Source organism: Diadema antillarum, unplaced genomic scaffold, assembly GCF_040938485.1.
Source record: "Diadema antillarum isolate AM-2024a unplaced genomic scaffold, OU_Dant_1.0 scf00000067, whole genome shotgun sequence".
Classification (NCBI taxonomy): Eukaryota; Metazoa; Echinodermata; class Echinoidea; order Diadematoida; family Diadematidae; genus Diadema; species Diadema antillarum.
Genome location: NW_027270956.1, coordinates 1,472,749 through 1,493,100, shown reverse-complemented (window position 1 = coordinate 1,493,100; position 20,352 = coordinate 1,472,749). Strand labels below are relative to the sequence as shown.

The window sequence follows — 20,352 nt, the reverse complement described above, 5'->3', positions numbered from 1 at the left end:
AAGAAACATGTATGATTCTAATCATAGGTGATATATCACGGCTATATATCTCTTCATAATACGACTTCCTGTTAGAATCAGGATACATTTTGTAGATCAGTTACACTGTGCCAGTTTAATTGCAGAAGGTGCTAAAACTCTCTCCAAGAGGAGGAGAAGTTTGCGACCTTCTGTGCACGAACCGACAATAAATATGTTGAGGATTACATGAAGTATACTACAGAAAACCCAAAACTATAATGGTTATTTCAAAAAATGTACAGGTTACAGATCCAACATTTCTGCAATTCGTAGTCTCTCTAAATATATATCTCGTATAACACAAAAGAGACGAGCTTATAATCTGATATTATAATACATATTTGATAGTGTCAACAGCTGCTTACTGAATTTCAAGTATCAAGTAGGAAATATTTTACTTACATTCGACAGGCATAGATTTATACATATGTGGCCCATCACTACACTATCCCCTAATACAGTTGCAGACAGCACACGGCAGTGAAAGCTGCAAAATTAAGGTGACGGATGGGGCTAAAATGTACAAAATTTAATAACCTAGTTTAAAACCCCTGTCCATATCTTGGGAGTCTTATGATTGTGGGGATTTTTTTTCAATCTAAATTTTTTTGCCTTTCACTGGGATCACATGCTTATTCTCCAACAGCTCGACTGTCTGAATTTGGCTAATGGCCACATTTCTGAAATTTGTGTTCGTTTGGTCGTCTGCTCTTTCGAAAGCTCAAATCAACTCTGTAGCATACTTTGCATACACAGGGAGATGAATATACATAATGTGAGAAAGCTTTCCTGTCTGCAAAATATGCACAGCACCCCAAATCAAGAGAAATCGATGGTCTGTGATCTCATCAGTCTTTCCTGGTGACACACCACAAATTATTCCATTTCCCACCTGTCTTACAATGTCCTCAACAAACACTCCTGGCTAACGGAGGGGTTCATTTCAGTTGCTAAGTATCACCACTGACTTCTATCAGCACAATGACGCACACAACAATCATACACAGTAGTACACCTCATCTCTCCATACATCAGGGCTCAACATAGACAGAAAAAACCTGTCTGTCCCGAGGAGTTTTATAACATATTTGGACATAATCAGTTGGGGATTCCGTGAAGCCAAATGTAATCTCTGCGGGATATACCCCCAAGGACAAGATATACAGACTGATCTCTTGGTCAAGGCTCAACACTTTTTTCTCTGGTAGCCCATTCAGGCTACAAAAACCTTTGAAACTGACACTTTGGTGGCCCGAAAAAGAAATGTAGTGGCCGAAAATAATAAAAGGAAACATAACAATCCATTATTAATTTGAAGTGCTCGATAAGGCAACCAAAAGATAGCATTTTAAAAAAAAAATCTGGTTGCCTAACATCAATTTTTAGTGACCTAGCGGGTCCATCGGGCGATTGTTAATGTCCAGTCTCTGTGAGGTGTTTTCAGGACCTGTAATAGCGTACTAGATAATTTAGGCAGAGGATGCAGCTATTGTCTTTGCGAAGCGACATGTCTGATGTGAGGAGACTACTAACAGTGCAAGCATATCATCCACTGTTGGTAGTCTCACCGCATCAGAGGTATATTGATTAGCAAAGACAATAGTCTCGCAGCATCAGACGTTTAGCGTGACGGTAAAGACCACAGCTGCATCCTCCGCCCAGATTATAGGCTGGGACTGGTGACCACATGCATCAACTCTTCGTCACTCCAAATCTGCAGCCTGAAAAAATATATTGTTTAATACTTTTCATATATCACTCACAAACGGTAAGAGAAAAAAACAACAACAATATAACAACTAAATAAAATGTACAGCCACAAACAAACAACAACATGCAAACTTAGCCTATTTGTAACACCATTAAAAACAGACTGGCCTGCAATTCTGGTTGCTTTTCCATTAAAAAAAAAAGCAACAACAATACTGCATGCATACATGTACTAACTACAACGGTATGTTAGGGAACTTGTATTACATTAAATAATGAACATCCCACACTTATACCCATATTGCATGGCATGTAGGGCCTAAACTATTTCTAAGAGAAGAGGATGACGTCAATAACGGACCCCATCCACATTCACTGTCCACGACACAAGTATACTTTTAGTGACTGTCGTAATGTATGAAGTGTTCAGGAATAACCTGTAAACAAAATATTGCCCCTAGAAACCAGAAAACATGTCACCTCTGTCCTCCCTAGCAACAACAAATGCAAACTGGATCAGGTTTCAACAAAAAAATTCACTATAAGAGTATGACACACACGGAGAAATGTTTAAAAAAAACATACTAGTGTTAGATGAAACACTCTCAATTGAACAAAAACAACTATAAGTTTGGAAACCTTGAGTGTGGGACATTTGTAGTAAAAGAGTGCTCTACTGAATCAGCATGAATGGTGATGCCCACATGCATATGTGGGACTGTGCATCAGAAACATGGAGGGGACTTTTCCCCCCTTCTTTTGTAAACAGTCCAATAGCTGATCTCTACCATGTGTTTCTCGTCGACAATTATGATTGATTGGATGGACTGTTAAAATTGCTGCTGCTACAGTCACTTCACATGTCACCTCACCCCAAGAATCACACATTACTTTCAAGATGCATTGTTACCATATAATCACCATGCGTAGGTCTTCCCTATCACACAGATACACACACGAAGAGACAAAAGAAAGACACATAGACACACACACATACACACACACAGACACTCTCACACACAAAGGAGTATGTGGCAGACACGGTGAAGTCGTTAAAAGTACTACGGAGAGACACTTTGAGTCTACAGGCCAGCTGGCAGCTGTTTGCCTTGTCCAACTACATGTACAGTCGTATTCCCAGTCGATCATTCTAACTTGTGATAGGCTTACATGGAAGCCCAGTACATTGTCCCAAACCTGATGCCACTGATAACACCTTCAAGCATCCATCCTTAGAGGGAACCCTTCCCTACCAGACTCTTAAATTTCCATGGACTCCATACAGAACACATGGTGATCCCGTGGGAAAAGAGTTAAAGTAAACTACAGTGACATCTGACTTTAAAGAATGGGGTACATACACAAGAGAGCCGGGCTTGGATGAAGTTAATTTCTGCATTGCATCATCTGTGAAGTCGGCTCTGAGATAAAAAGCTCAAACACTGTCATAATGCTGAATTTCGGCCTTCTAGGCATGGACCGGGTGATTTTGCATTTCCGCATTCTTGTGACGGTCTTCTCCGTAGTGTGGAGGCAGTGCCGTGCGTCCTGTTCAGCATCGCTCGCTCGCAACCGACCACTCCGCCCCCACAACGGCCCCATCACAGACCGCAAGCTGCATCGACGCTTCCAACAGAAATCACACCTTAAAGCGGCAGTCATATCCCTACCAGATGGGGGCGACAAACTTCCGGTATCGGGCAAGGGGGGAGAGGGGGGTACAAACCGACGGAGTACGTGCTGGTGATAATCTTTCATTCCTTTCGTTTTTTCTTTGGTTGTCATGGCGATTCTCTTTCTCTCCATGTTTTTTTCCCCCTATCTGTGTCTTTGAATACTGGAGCAGGTCGGGAGAGCCTGTTTGCCCCATCTTCTCTCACTGCGAATGGACGTCCGAGTAAACAGCGCCCTCAGTCTGTGAGTGTGATGGAGTCTTTCCGTGGCAGTCTCCGCTCGTAGAGGCAGAGGGCTTGGTGGATGAACTCGTACTGTTCGTTTGTCTGAATCATCCCTCCCCTGCAAAAAGGAAGACAGTGGGAGGAAAATGTGAATCTTCTTTGCGTTTCTATGGCAACTCATCAGGCCTCTCATGGAAGCATCCAGCACTACCCAACCTTCAGCCTGAAAGTTTGTGAAAGTTTGGGTTTGTTACAGAGTAAAAGCAGCCAGTATCAAAATTGCACGGAGTCAAATCTTGTATGAACATCATTTGTTTTTGTTTTTTCTGGCATACCAGAAGACTTTTGTTATCAAAGTTTCCTGTCTTTGTCGAATGCTGATGTAGTTCCTCACAAACTTCAGGTGCAAAATTTGTTTCATTGTAGTTTGAAGCCAATATCCATGACAGTGTGACTGTCTTACTCGTATAAGCATTATGACCAAGTTATAGCATGAATGAATTATTACAGAATGGTAAAAGTAGCTTGGTCATTTGCAGCCTATAGAATGAGTATTTTACAGGTGGATACATGCAAGACATCCATAAAACTCACTTATGCTTAATAAGCCCAATGTTCCTATCTGTCCTATCTTTTCTTGTAGAAAAAATCTGATATGTGTGTGTGTGTGTGTGTGTGTGTGTGTGTGTGTGTGTGTGTGTGTGAGTGTGTGAATGAGCTCAATGTGCCTCACCTTTCTGAGATATGCAAAAGTTTGAGAGTGATTTGGCCCCTAATGAGTCTAAACCCAGCTCAATCTCTCCTTATTTGCAGCTTGGAAGTGTCAGTGTGAACGGGCTTCCCATTCCTTATCTGTCTTGTCTCATCTGACAGAAATATGCCAAAGTAAGAGTGTGAATGGGGGCCGCCCTAATGAGTCTATACCCAGCTCTATCTCTCCTGATTTAAAAGGTTAAAGTTCCAGTGCGAATGGGCTTCCTGTTTCCGACCTGTCTTGTCTCATGTTGTAACAGCTGTAGTAATCATAAGTGAAATTTTGAGTGTGAATGGACCTAATGTGTCTACATCCAACCCTGTCTCTCCTAACATTGAAAGCAGGGCTCAACATGAATGGTGGCCCAATCGCCCGGGGCCACTAGAAATTGATGTCGGGCCACCAGATTTTCCAAAAGGTTATCTTTGGTGGCTCAAATGGGCAACTAATACTCAAATGGACGACACTTTCCTTTCATTACGGGCCAACACATTTCTATTTCATGCCATCAAACTTTCCCATTGAAAGATTTTGGTAGCCCGAACGGGCCACTAGAGGAAAAGGAAAATAGTTGTGTAGAGCTCTGCTTAACCCTATTCTAACTGGGCTATTTGAGACCAAGTTTTTACTGGGGGGGGAGGGTCAATTTGACCCCCCTTCAGATTCAGATCTCGGCGGCTGATCGCGCGATCGCCGCAAAATTTTGCCTGTACATAGAGCCGGATGTCAACTCCAAGATTATATGGTCATACAATAGAAAAAAATTTGATTTTACATTTTTTAATACATTGATTATGCAAATTTACGCATGAAATCATATTTTCACCTATAACTCCATTAAAAAGATTGAAGGATTGCTAAATTTTTCTGTCAGAGGTCCTCAAGACATATCGAACAATTTTCTTATAAAAAAATAGCGCAATCAAAATCAGTTTCTTTTGTTTTGTATTGTTTTGTTCATTTCATATGTATTTTATTGTTTTTTTGACCTTTTGTTTTCTATTGTTTTTTCGACCTTTTGTTTTCTATTGTTTTTTTGCCAAAATTTGTTGCAGGCACTTTTCCAAGCTGATCTACATTAGAATTGATTAATTTCAATGGTTAAAAGTTGATATAATCTAATTTATATCAATTAAACAAAAAAACACAATTTGCATTGGATTTGCACACAAAATCATGAAATTGAGCTGTTTTTGGGTTGACATGCATATGCAAGACATTGTGTAACTTCAGAACGGTGTACCCAGACGTCACAAATTTGGTCTCAAAATATGCGGGAGACTTCAATAAAAAAAGTCGTGAAACTCCGCGACAAAATCTTTGGGCGTTGCGGAATCGTGGCGCGAAATGTCGAGGGGGGGGGTCAATTTGACCCCCCAGTCAGAATAGGGCTAAAGGATTTAAGTTCCAGTGTGAACGGGCTTCCGTTTCCCACCTGTCCTGTCTCATCTGACAGATAATGCCAAGTACGTCAATCATGTTCTCCTCGTCCAGCTGACGCATGCCGATGGTGATTGCGATGTAGCAGCCTGTCCTGCCAAGCCCAGCGCTACGACGAAATGATCACAGAAACAGACACACAGGATATAAATCTCACTGCATCGTTTAAGAACCATTCTATCCATAGCTTCTCTTTTAAAGGGGAAGTCCGGACAATTATCAGCCGTTTCGTGTGTAAAGAACAATATTTCATGAACCTATTACCCTTTTACCGACGAGAAAAGACCATCAGATACATTTACTATGAATTTTTTTTTTTAAATAAGGTAATTCTTCATGTTCGAATCCGTCGCGAGCAGCAGTTCGTACTATCTGTCCCAGGATGCATTGCGCGTGACGTATCAGGCGCAGTTTCCTCAGCTGAGAGCACCACGAGCGAAGCCCAGCTACGCATCGATCTCCCATTGCACTGCTGACTGCGGGCGGTATCTGCGTGCCTGCATAGGTGTGCCTTGTCGGCGCTACTGCAGGAGACCGTACACCGATTTAGGAGTGCTGTTGCCAAATGCTGTATTCCTTTATTCAAGTAATCTTCATTATATATCTATATAAAATCTTCAAAGATTAATGTAAAATAGTTGCAATGCTATAACATTTTAGTTTAAATTGAAATATGTATGTATTATAATACTGCCGTACTTATTAGTGTCCATCCCATCACTTACAATGCATTAGCTGTTGTCGGGCTGTTCGGGCATACATTTACGTCTGCTGCTGCCAAGTGCTACTGTATCACAATCCGCGATCGTTTTTTCGACTTCCGAGTGTGAACAATCTGAAATCAGTCTGTCAATGTCAGAATTATTGCCTCTCTTGTTGTCCGAGACTGTTGAAAAGTGTGTCTGACGGTGGTAAAATACGACAGTATACATAACTTGAACCGCGGAAGAAACGCCAGCGCCAGCTTCATCATAGTACCACCGCCGCGCCGGTAACTACGACCAGCAGCCCAATACACACAGCAATGGGGCTGCGTGTTGTAGCATTCAGGATCATGATAAGGTAGTATCGTGGATAAATATCAATTTAAAATCAAAATATTTCTTCAATTTGAAGACTTACAGCTGTACTAGTAAAGTTGAAGTATTGACAACACCCTAACACATCGGCATTTTTTAAGTGAAGCAATAGCTCATGCCGCATGCATCCGTTGTGTGGTCAGAGACTGTTGAGCGGTACGCTACTACCGCTTGCTTGGCCCGTATCGCCGTTGCTCAAGCAGGGCTCCCCGAGCCAGCTGACGCTCCAAGCAAAAAGCAATGTGAGGCTGATACGTCACGCTGTCACGTGATCTTTCTCGCCGGCGTACAGAAATCGAACGGTTATGATTCAAAATTAGTGATGCTAAAAAATTGATTGTGGCGAGTTGGGAGGGTCTTTTTCAATGAAACTTAGTCATTATAGTCCTTTATTTATGTAGATTTTGGTTAAATTTTTTCATAATCGTCCGGACTTCTCCTTTAATGAGCTGCATGGACCTACACATACATAGATCAGGGCAATGCTTGACAATAATTCAAGTTTGACCCCCCCCCAAAAAAAAAAAAAAAAAAACCACCAACAAACAAACAAACAAAAAAACAAAAACAAAAACACATCATGCTCATAGCACATCAACACTCCAACATTAATGAAAAGATCTGGTGGACTCTTTCAGAACATTTTTTATACAAAGAATGTTCTCTTGATTTTTGTTTTCTATGTGCACTTTCTTTTCACATACAGGTTGTAGTTTGTTCAAAACTGAATTTTTCTCTCCTTTGACCCTGAATCTTATCAAATTCACATCCATGTCAAGCACTAAAAATGAAAAATGCATTCTTCTATCACTACCAAAATATTTGGAACCAAACTACTAACTGGTGTTCATATTTTATTCAGAACTTGTCTTTGGCCCTATATACACATCAACACTGACTTTTGCACGACCTCCATTTAGACTTTTTCAGCGACTGCAGCAGGTGAGTATACCCACCTGCAGTGGACTATGACTGGACCGCGCGGTAGCGTGGGATCCGTCCGGCTGATCTCGACCTCCCGAATCATTTCAAGCAGCGTGACGGGATTCTCGGGGGACTTGTTGTCGGGCCATGCAGTATACCAGTAATGAAGAATTTGTCGAGATTCATTTAAGTACTGCAAAAAAAAAAGGAGAAATACAGAAAAAAATAAGAAAAACAAGACAAGATATGACTAAAAATAAGCAAAGATAGGATGAGTGTTCAAAGTACCTTGACACCAAACAACTCAGAACTTTGGAGGACATCCAGTATACAGTAAAAGTGGATATTTTTGCAGGAGCAATTTTTCCGCTCCACCAGGTAAAATGAATCTTGCATGATTTTAATTCCGCAGACACAGGACATTAACTACTGCAATATATGGCGTGTAAAAATGTTTGCGTGCTTTTATTTTCACATTAGCTTCTAGTTGCACGAAATGCGTGAAAATTTCCACTTTTACAGTACCACATGAGTCCCCACCCTTCTTGCTTATGTATATTCTCACAGTATTGATTATGTCATAACCTTTTCCTGCAATTAGTCTTGAATTTGGAAGTGTTTTGAATATAACCCCACACAAAAATACACATGTACTGACGCATAACGAAGTAACAAACTACCAAAAAATAAAACAAAATAAAAGAGAAAACTCTGAAAGAGTAGTTTCATATTTCATATATCCACAGCAAAAAGACGATGTATGCAGAGTATGAAGAAGAAGGAAACGATTTCCACTCACCTTTAGCGTAAATATCCTAAGTATGTAATCATCCTTTGGTATCGTCTCTTCAACTGTGACGTCGATTGGTCCGTAGAAGCCCTGTCCCTGTGGCCAGTACATCTCACACTTACTCTGAGGAGACAAAATAAGATCAAACAAAAATAGATTGATGCACTCCACTATCACTTCAACTTGTTTAGCATCACTCTGAAGATCTTAAAGGGATGGTATATATTTTTGGTTATGATGGGGCTTCAGGTTTCCAACATACCCTTACTCATCATATTATATAATCCTAACACTCAACTTTAATACTGAGACCTATGCTCAACAAGCTTGTTTCTAAGTAGGTTCCATCATATTTCTTTAGCATTTATTCTCAGATTCCAACTTTCATAGATTGACCACAATGCTCTATATGTTTGCAATATTCTATTACGCTTCCTAGCTGGATATCATGCATTATTTCTGTTTGTTTTATTTGATGCATTTTTCACTGAGAAATACAAAATAAGTTGAAATTGAAATTGTGCAGTATCTGTACTTGCTATTATGCCATGATCATATGTATTATGACTTGTGTTTCTATTCCATCATCAAAAAATATCATTTAGCCAAAAGGAAATATAGCAAGGTTAGTGATATCTTTGCTATCAGGATACATAACCAAAACAAGGATTTCTAGCAAAACAAGTTGCCCCACCCATTCTATACAACAGATAATGCACATGTCTCTTCGTGCAACAGTGGGAATGGTGTGCATGCGGCAACCTTGGAATTTAGTCTAAACCTACTTGGCTTCACCTTGTGGGCTAAACATTCTTCACATGTGTAGTTACCTTTAACCTGTTGAGGACAACTCCCGAGTATACTTGGGCAGGTGTCTGTGTGAAATGAGTGTTGTAGCAAAATCAGCCCATCCTCAATGAGTTAATAATATGTACACAATTCCCACTGATGCATTCAGACTTTGTGTGTCATTTGCATGCTGTGGAGAGCTTTGACAGTAAATTCCTGGAGGCATCCATCATCTCAGTGGACCCTCCGTCACACTCACCCTCTTCCGCTCCTTCAGTTTGGTTACCATGACGACCACAGGTGCATTGGTAAACCACACCATCCGCCAGAAGTCTGCGAGGGTGTGCGCCATGGGTCCCTGCGTGGCAATGAAGGCGTTGGCCTCGCGATCATACCCCTGCATGCAGATACAAAAATAGTTTTGCCATCGATGCTAATATGCAACCGCTCTGACCACACTGTGATATTTTGCACAACCTGCCTTGGGAAAAGCATAATCATATCACCAAATGTGTCAACTAATAGATCTGATCCTTTGGTACACAGGGTGAAAATAATGATATAATAGCCAATACTTGCATTTGTGCAGAATTTCATTTATGAAGTTAGTCAGTATTAATCTTCACGAAGAGCTATTTTTGTTTGTTTTTTTGTCTGCACCACAATGAAACAAAACGACTGGATGTGGCGACGTTTCGCGTGATTATTACGCAACACGTGATGTTTTCGCCGCGACATTTCATGCCTTTTTTCTTTCAAGTATCGCACAACTTTTGAGACCAAATTTGTCACTCCCGGGCATTCCGTTTTGAAGCCACGCCCCTTTGAGAAAAAAAAAAAATTATTGATCCAAAAATTGCTCAAAAACATGATTTTGTGTACAAATCCAATGTAAATTGTGTTTTTGCAATTAATTCATACAAAAATAAATATTTTTACTTTCAATGGCTGATAATAATCTATTTAGCCTGATTATGCTTTAAAAAGTTTCTGTGACAAATTTTGACGAAAACCCCCAACAAAAAGCAAAAAGCAAAAAGCAAAAAAACAAGGAAATACATAAGAAATTCAATAAACAATAGAATACATGAGAAATAATTATGAAGGCGATTTTTTGCTTCAATATTATTGTTGAGGATATTGAATTCAATGAAAAGAATATGCTCACCAAAAATTAGAGGTCTTGGAGCTTTATTTTTTTATTCATTGCATAAATTAACATAAATTGATTAATATAAAATACATACATTAAAATTCAAAAAAGCTAACTATACAGTCTTGTAGATTAGGACTTCATTGGTCTCTACCTTAGTGCAAATTTTCGCGAGATCCACGACCGAGATCTGAAGGGGGGCCAAAAAGGCCCCCCCCCCCCCCCCCCCCCCCCCCCGTGGTTTCAAGTCCCTCAAAAAACGCAGTGGGATTAGGGTTAAAATATCTGTAAATGACACTCCTTCTCATTGATTGACAGATACAAGTAATGCATCAAATAATAGTAGTTGTGCGTGTGTGTACATGGATGTGTGCTTAATGTGCAACATCTCCTTACCCTGATGAGGTTGGCGTTGATGTAGTCTGAGAGGGGGTCACCCGTGATTGGCGGTAGCGCCACCCTGGTCTGCGGGTTGGGCAGGATGGTGCTGTAGCGGTTCTTAGCCGCTGAGCCGGGCACCTCCACACTCTCTGGATGATTCATTGGAATCTCCTGTAGCATCAAGCATCGGCAGGAAAATAATTACATTCATACATCACAGAAGTAATAGCATGCGTGAGAACCATACAAGAACTTTACAACCAATAGTCTCGGATAGTCCGTTGTGTGACTGCGGCTCTCTCGGCCAAACCCTGCATCACATCTTGGAGGACTGCTACCTGCAAAAGTTTCCAGGTGGCATTGCAGAGCTTGCCAAACCAAGTGATGCTACCCTGGACTGGATCAGCAACATTTTTACATTAAGGGAATGGTACAGTATTGGTGGAGATAAAAATTGGGCTTTTTGCGAGATACCAAGAAAACACTAATGATATAGTACAGAGCATATCATTTTAAGAGGAATTCAAAGTTTATTTGATGGAAATCGGGTTTGGAATGACTGAAACACCCAAAAACAAAGTAAAACAAAGCAATCGTAATAAGGTGTGGGTCCCACACTTTATTAGAATCGCTCTTTTTTGGATATCTCAGCCATTTCAAAACCAATTTTCATCAAATTAATGTTGAATTCCTCATAGAATTACATGCTCTTTCATATTTCATAAGAGGTTTCTCATTATCTCACCAAAACATGTTAGAAACCTGAAATTAGGTCTCAACCAAAACTGTGCGATCCCTTTATAACCTATGAGGTTGCGACATCCACTTTTTTGTTGCATCAGATGACAGAAGAAGCACTGGCCTGATACTTTTAAAATCTATATATAATCATGAATAAGTAAGCATACTGCAGTCATAAGCTCTTCTGATAATCCATCAACAGTGGTTGCTAATGTGCTAATTAAAATCTCTCGTTACTTCAATGCACAACAGGTTGTGACTTGGTACACCTGAACTTCAGAGCCCCTATTCTCAAGATTCACATTCCGGCATGTTTAGATTTTCCTAATTATATTGGAACTAAAGTAACATTGAATCTTCAACATTTAATCTTCATGAGTTAATCCTTTCAAAGCTGAAAACCTCAGCTCTTTTGGTATTTGACCTTCACGAGAAAATCATCTGTGCCAATATCTGGTGAATTTTGTGATGCAGGGTCACATTATACACACATGTATCCAGTACATAATATTTCATCTATTATGTATTTGATAACAAATGAAAGGCACTATTCATAAACATGGCGAGTATGATGTAACGACTCCCTTCAATCAATAATTTGCAATTAAAAAAACCAAACAAATCTCATGTATAATTACTCTGATCACATCATAGCTCTTTGTCTCCAGAAACCCCACATTTTAGCCTAATGAGGACAGATGAGCAAGCGAGGTACATTGTGGGGGCATTCATCTTATGTTTTGCTTTAGAATATTTAGTCATTACTGTGGGGGTAAAAAATGACATTGTGGGAGTATTTGTCTCTGGGAGAAACCAATGTGGCATACTCCCACAATGTACGTATTATGTACTGAGTTTATGCAAGCTGAGTTTGTTATACACATAACACGCGTTTCCCATAGAAACCTGCCCAAGTATACTTGGGTTTAATCTTGAACAGGTAGAAAAGCACTCACCCAGAATTCTTCGTGTAACGCCCGGGTATTTTTGACCGAATTCCTGAGTTGTTTTCTTGTCATCCTGTTACCCCGCAGACTCCAGGTATTCTTGAACAGAACTACACGAATAAAAAAGGAAATAATAATTTTATATCATTTTTATTTTAGATATTTCCAATTAAATTCAACCATCATTACAGTTTCAAGTCAAACTGTATATCATATTCATTGTGGGGGACCAATAAAAGCCTACTAGGCTTCATGGGGAAAAGGCCCCAAAAGGCCCCAGTCAAGAGCAATTAACTCAAAATAGGAAACATCTTGGCCAAACTACTCAAAATTTCCAGTATTCTCACCAGTTGTAACTGTGACATTAACACTTTTGGGAAGGAAACCAGTGACTGTCTTACAAAGAAGCAATCAAAATTGTTACATTCAATAACCTTCTCATCTTCTGTATGGCATTAATCAAACTTCTAAAAGTATCTTTGTCTATCTTTATTCTTTAACCCTAAAAAGGCCGGGGGGGTTTGAATCAACCCCCCCCCCCCTCGACATTTTTCGCGACTACTCCGCCGCGCGAATTTTTTTGACCGCGGCGTTCGTTGACTTTTTACTCTCAAGTCTCGCGCATCTTTTGACACCATTTTTGCGAAAATCGTGCATACCGTTACAACGCTGGCATAACGTTTTATACATGCCTGTCAGACCGAAAATGGCTCAAAAACATGATTTTGTGTATAAAGTCTATGCAAATGGAGTTTTCTCTTCTCATTCATAAAGATATGATTATTTTCAAAAGGTCGAAAAAACAAGGAAATAAATAAGAAATTCATAAAACAATAAATACATAAGAGAATTGATTTTGATACCAATTTTTTTTCAAGTGCATTGTTAGGAATGCTACAAAGAATGTTTTCACCAAAAAATTAGGATTCTAGGAGCTTTAATTTCTGATTTAGAGCAAAATGTATGATATTTATGCATAAATTAGCATAATTAATCATTACAACAAAAATTTCCATTTCTTTTTGTATAGCTTGGTAGATTACGCCACAGGTAATGCACGTGCTAAATTTCATGGCGATTGCTGCGATCGACGGCCGAGATCTCGGGGGGGGGGGGGGGGGGGGGGGGGGGGTTGAATCAACCCCTCCCCGGCCACAAAAACGCCCAAAAAAGCCCGGCCTGGTTAGGGTTAAAAACCACTACACATAACCAGCACAAGAAACATAAATTCAACATGATGTGTGCAGACACTCTTCAAGGCCTAATCAAACATGGATTAGGGTTTCACTTTAAGAACTAGAGAGGCACTCTGAGAGCACAGACCTCCGCCAAGCAGCTCATTTCCACCACTGATCTTGTTCTTCCATAGATATCAGTGATTTCTACCCATATACCTATGCATGTTGAAAATCGCCTGATTTCCCAATATAGAAACCTTTTGTTCGGTCATCAATGCCAACTGCACGGAGGGCCTTGTTCTGGACCAGTTTACAAGAGCAAGCACTTTAGTGCACATATGAAAACCTAAAAATATGCAGCTTGAACTCCAACGTTCATTGACCCTACCTGCCAAAATATCAAAACTCCTTCACAAAAAAATGTTTCCCAGATCACTTCCAAAATTTAATCATCTGTTACATGTGTCATTCTCAACCTTCCATGTAAGTTTGATTCAAATCCGTTAACAACTTTTTTCAGTTATTTTGCACACGGACAAACAAACCAACACCAATGAAAACATAACCTCCTCCCTTGGCGGAGGTAACTATAAGCAATTACTTGATCGCACATGTGAGATACCAAGATGGCTATTTTGGAGTGCCCTCTGGTCACCCCAAGTGACCGGCAGACAATAAATTATTAACCCATCAGACCCTGAACTGCACTCCACCAGCCTTCTCCAAAATCATTTGACTGCACAGGGGGCCACAGTGTGTGACTAAACTATTTCCAGGTTAGGGGGTCACTGCACTCTCTAACCTTTCTCTGGGAGGGGAGGCCACCCATCTGACCGTCTCTGTCGGTGTGTTGATGTCGATGGTCAGCGATTGTGAGGAGCTTCTCCTGAATATATGATAGCAAATAGAGAAAAGCATTAAAAAAAAGAACTTCTGAGATCGAAAGTACATGTATCTCCAACCACTCTTCAATAAAGTGATCAAGGCATTTATGACATATTATGTGACCGCCCAGCTCAAAACCCACAAAAAGTAGGCCAAAATCATTTTCTCTGAGCTTCGAGATGATCGATATATTACTTGTTAAAATTGGCCCATCCTAACCCAAACAGCTATCAAAAAATGAGGGTAAGGAGGTTTGGTAGAAAGGGGAGAAAAGAGGATTCAAAGATTAAGGTCACTCAGGCATGTTGTGCAGAAGTGTCAACACACAAAAAAATATGGTACAGAAAAAATGCCAATATCTCAATTTTGGCTTTATTCTAAGCTGCTAAATTTTGATATTGGGAAGAGAAAAGATTACTCTCTCAGGTATCAGGCAAACTTTAGATATTTGAGTTGACCAACTCAAATGACAGGGGGTCACAGATTGTTACCATGGCCACTGGAATCAAAGCAAACCCTACAACACTTGCTTGCACACCCACTTCTAAGGAATATAAGTATACACACACAGGCATTGAAATCTGGGGGGGGGGGGGTCCTGCAGCCCCTCCCCCACACCTGTACATAAAAATATTAGACAAATAACTCTCTCTCTTTTTACTGCAGTATTGATGCAATGTGGAATAAAATGTTTCTAATGTTATGTAAACAGATGGAACACGTGAAAACCATCATTTACAGAGATAGACCATCATCATTCTGACAAGAGTGTGTAAAATCAATGAATTTAAGTGTTGTTTTGTTTTTGTTTTTGTTTTGTTTTTTCACTGTATCCCTCCACAGGTAAGATCTCTTGCTTGATCTGTAACGTCACAGACCAAGTGAAACCAAAGAACAAGTTTGGGATATGAACTCATCAACCAACCATATGTGACCACCAGGTCAAACCCACAAAAGTCGCAGATTAGGAAATATCTGCAATGGACCACAATATGTCAATTGGGTCGATCAACTCAAATTTTGATAGTTTATCTTACCTGAGAGAACATTCTTTTCTCTACATACTGTAAAAATTTGGCAGCTTTAAACAAGCCAAGATTGTTTTATCGTATTAGAGTTTTTGTTTTTGTTTTTTTACTATTCAATATTATTTCATTGACACAACTGTACTTCTGCACTGCACGCCTGAGTGACTTAAGTTATAATCTTGAACTTTTTACTTCTCTCCTTTTGATCACTGTAAAATGAGGAATGTTCGCATGCATTTTGATTTCGCGAATTTGCGAAAGCCAAGATTCGTGAAATAAAAATGCACGTAAGAGTTCTTGTCTATACAATATTGATTGAATGTAAGAGGCAACTCGCGAAAATTTCATGCCGCAAAAAAGGCCGTCGGCTCCAATTTGCAAAAATTTCGTGCCACGAAAATATCGTGTTTTACAGTAAACTGCACCCCCTAACTCTCTCTTATCTTAATAACTTTTTGAACGGTATAGGATGCCAGATGGGCCCATTGCAACAAGTTTTACATCAAAAACTTTATTATTTTATTATTTTTTTGAATTATGTAAAAAAGTGGATATTCATTTTGGCCTACTTTTTTAATGAGTTTTGATCAGAGTAGCCATAAATATCATCATGCAAACAACCATGACATGCAAACTCAGGTAAAAAGTCTTACCTCTCCTGCAATCCCTTGGACCTGATTTTGATGGGCTCACTGCGGGCCAGAGAGGCATAGGTGTAGCCCGCCTCCGGCTGGACGAGCTGCCCCTCCCGCGTCTCCGGCTTGATGGGCGGGTACATGCAGATTCTTTTCTCCTCATCCCGCAGGTGTTTGGCCCGCCAAGCCCGGCAGGCACAGTAGCACACCTGGAGAGGGACAGGGAGAGTTGAGATGGACGACATTATGAATGATGATGATAATGATGAAAACATGAACAACTAGAAACGCACTCGGAGAGTGCAGACCTCCGCCAAGCAGCTCATTTTCACCCATACACGCATGCAGAAAATTGCCCGATTTCAAAATATTAGCCTTGTAATTGTGTTTACATACCTCTATGCATCGATCAGCTTCCTACAGCACAGCCCCTCGAGCAGAGCATGCGCTTTAGTGCCCACATGCAAACCTCATATACGCGCAGCGTGAACTCCCAAGTTCATTGACCCTATTTGCCAGAAGATAGAAAAAAGTCCCTTGAAAATTCATTAAAATTCCTGGATTACTACCAAAATTGAATCACAGATTCCTCATGTCATTAACAACTCTCCCTGTATTGGGTTCATGCACCCAAACACTTAAATCCGTTCACAACTTTTTGAGTTATTTTGCAAACAGACAGACAAACAAACCAACACCCACTAAACCATAACCTCCTTGGCAGAGGTAAAATAAAGGCATAGTATACATGTACTATGCAAATTATATGTGATGAAGATGCCAGTACCTACGTGTACCATGTCTCCAACAGACCCACACACAAACCTTCACTACATTTCTTATTCTAAACTGAAATTAATAGATTTAATAATTTGCAAGAATGTATGCAATAAAAAAGGAATATAAATTCAATCTGTAATGTTTTCATATTTAATGCCATATAAGTAATATTGTTACCAATCACTGCACAAAACTGGTGTCATAATCGACATGTCAAAATTATGTCAATGAATATGATACATCGTAGCTCCAATCTATTTTTTAAAATCTTCATTATGATCATAGCCATCGTTATTACACTACCATTTCATGACACAGACATTAAACAAGAAGCATGTAGACACTGGAAAAGTTTATATCAAAAAATTTCATCATCATTTTTATCATCATTATTCTCATTGACTGAAATTTGCGAAACTCACCACAGCTAGGAGAATGACGAACACTGCGCATCCAAAGCCGACAGCGTACGGGGCGTAGGCGTGTTGCCAGAATCCCAGTTCACTCTGAACAACCTCATGAGGGTATTCTGTGGACTGTGAGCATAATTGAACAAGGGAAAACAAACATGAATGTTAACAGTACTTCCATTCTTTTTGACTTGTCCTTTCCACTTTAACTCTTTATGCGCCATCATGGAAACCCCCTGTGTGCCACGTTATTCTGAGACAGGAAGGTAGTCATGCTCTGAGAAAAAATTCTGTTCTTCCAATTTGTATAACTCCTGCAAATTTCTGTTAAGACGGGAATACTAGTAGGAAAAGTTAAAGAGGAATGCCAACCTTTGTTTCGATATAAATTGTATGACAATTCTATTTTCAATTTTTCTTTTGAATGACCAGTTGCTACATTACTGTAAAGGCATGACTTTTGCGCATAAAACCGTGACAAAAACTTAGAATGTACGAGCAAATCTAGTTGGGAATGCCGCTTGATAGTCAATCACCACATAGAATGCAAGCCGTAATGAGAGGAACAAAAGCACGAGAGACGCTTTCATTGTGCTGCGGGATTAGCGGTGATTAGTGATTTATCGATCGGTTTTGGGGGGCTTGTTTGTTGAGCAGAATATGCGAAGTTGGCACGCCGTCGACTGAGTCGGACATGCGAACGTGGCACATAAAGAGTTAATAACAGAAACTACATCACGGCAGAACAAAGTGAAAAATAAAAATAGCAGTTTGATGTTGAACTCCAATTATGCATTGAAAGGTTATTCCCCTTAAATAGTAAAATACATAGTTGAACTTCTGGTCTCTCCTTTTTGTGTGGGTAGGTTTTTGGTTTTTTTAATCACGCATCACCTCTTTCTGTGTCCATGGACTGTGATCACTGTCTACAATAATTATGGGGTTTTCTGTGTGAATCAGCACTCAGTGCATACACAGGGTCAATGAATGTTGTCAGGTGTTTTTTTTTTTCTTTTGTTATGGTACATCTTGAATCATTGCTGACAGAGCTAATCATCTTAAACTTGAAATCTGTTTTATCAAAAAGAATCAAATCAGCACAAAATATAAGGTGGCTCCTGTGTTTGTGACCACTTCAAATTAATGTGCAGAAGTGAACTGTGAATAGTGAACTGTGCAGAGATTAATTACTTACGTATTGTCTATGTGAACTAGATATGCCCTTGGTATTTACTTTAAATAATAGAATTCTAGGTGTCAGCTTACACCTTGGTGTATGAAAAATGTGCAAATGCTCAGCAAAAACAAGATACATGTGTCAATCAATTTAAAACACTATTAGAACCAAATTCACTGAAACTGATAATTGCTCCATTTCAAAATCAGGCAGTTTCTTTCACTCCTGCTTTTAGATATAAAAAAAAAATTGGAATAAAAAAAATATCAAAACTTCTCTCATATTTTCCCTTCATTTATGACAGAAACAAACTTACCTAAAAAGCAGAAATTGATTGAATTTGATTAGTGTCACCATTCAGATTTTTTTCTTTTTTTTTTAAACAAGCCATTTACAAGGTAGCTTGGGCATCTGTTAGTAGAATGACTGTGCCATATACATGAGAACTTGGCAATAAACCAGGACACGCTGAGTCCAATTTGAAATACTCTACGGCCCAAAATTTGAATTATATTTTCAAGTTGTCGCTTGTTTCTTCATCAAGGTAATATGGGTCATCACGTTTTCAAGTACCGGTAAACAAAATGAATGGATGGATGCCCAATCATTCCAGAGTGTTTACCTGAATACTAGAACCCGTCGCTTGAGACATCTTTGGAAACTGGTTCGGTTGCAGGTTGACTGGGGCGATCACCATGGCAATGGTGTGAGGTCAGACAGTCCGCTTGCGCTGGAACATAGAGACACAGGCGGCAAAAGGAGTAGAGGTATGCGGCGGCAGTTATTGCTCCAGCAGTGTTGCAGTCGTGGCGGCAGTGTGTTGTCTCGGAGACAACGCGGATGCATATGGCAGCGATGTTGTGTGGCAGTGACAAGGTTGGCACGTGGAATTACTCGTAGTGGCACGGCTGTAATCGGTGCGCTGACTTCCTGCTGCAAGTCGATGGCAGCTAAGCAATCACGGCATTCTCAGCTCGGCCCGTGTACAAGCAATCGACAGTTTCGGTGCATGCATTTATTGTTGGCAATGTGCGTGAGCTCGCTGTACTGCCAAATGTGTCATTGCATAGTGGTTACCGTCTAGCCAGGACAAGTATCACAAGTTCCAGCTCGGCTGAGTCGTGTGCAGAAAAGATATATTCGCCCACATGGACCAACATGCAAAATGTGTTTCAAATTTTCTGCCTGATTTGAGCAAAATATAGCCCTTCTTTAACTGTCGGTTCTATGCTTGTTGATGGATTCAGTACATTGTTGCTACGTACTTCCTTCTAAATCTTGGTATGAGCAGATTTCTGGGAATGTTGTAGAGCAAAAGCAAGAGGCGCTCCAGTGGTAAATCAATAGGGTAAGAATTTCTCATGGAGAAAAGACAGATATTCAATAATCTTAGAGCTTTGCTCTTACTTTGCTGGATGGATACAGACAAGAAAAAGGAGGCTGGTTGATTAACAGGATGATAATGTCAAGGCTAATGATGATGATGATGACAATGATTGTAGTGTTTCTGGTAGCTGCAGTAAAATTTTCGTGGGGCTGTTAAAAAGAAATAGTAAAAGCAGCAAGCTTCTTTTCAACAGCTCAAAACAGCGTTCTTTCATTTGCAGCAAACTGGACAAGTGAAATAATAAT

General features: G+C 39.9%; 1 protein-coding gene across 1 annotated transcript; it reads right to left on the bottom strand.

Annotated features, from left to right (window-relative positions):
* Window positions 1–3,299: 3,299 nt before the first annotated feature.
* LOC139716589 (tyrosine-protein phosphatase non-receptor type 5-like) lies at window positions 3,300–19,847 on the bottom strand. Its single transcript, XM_071628116.1, is given in 12 exon segments — window positions 3,300–3,747; window positions 5,819–5,932; window positions 7,859–8,019; window positions 8,626–8,739; window positions 9,665–9,802; window positions 10,955–11,110; window positions 12,637–12,708; window positions 12,710–12,737; window positions 14,608–14,691; window positions 16,372–16,562; window positions 17,556–17,669; window positions 19,343–19,847. Coding segments are annotated over 12 exon segments (1,353 nt in total). The 5' UTR covers window positions 19,418–19,847; the 3' UTR covers window positions 3,300–3,641.
* Window positions 19,848–20,352: the final 505 nt, after the last annotated feature.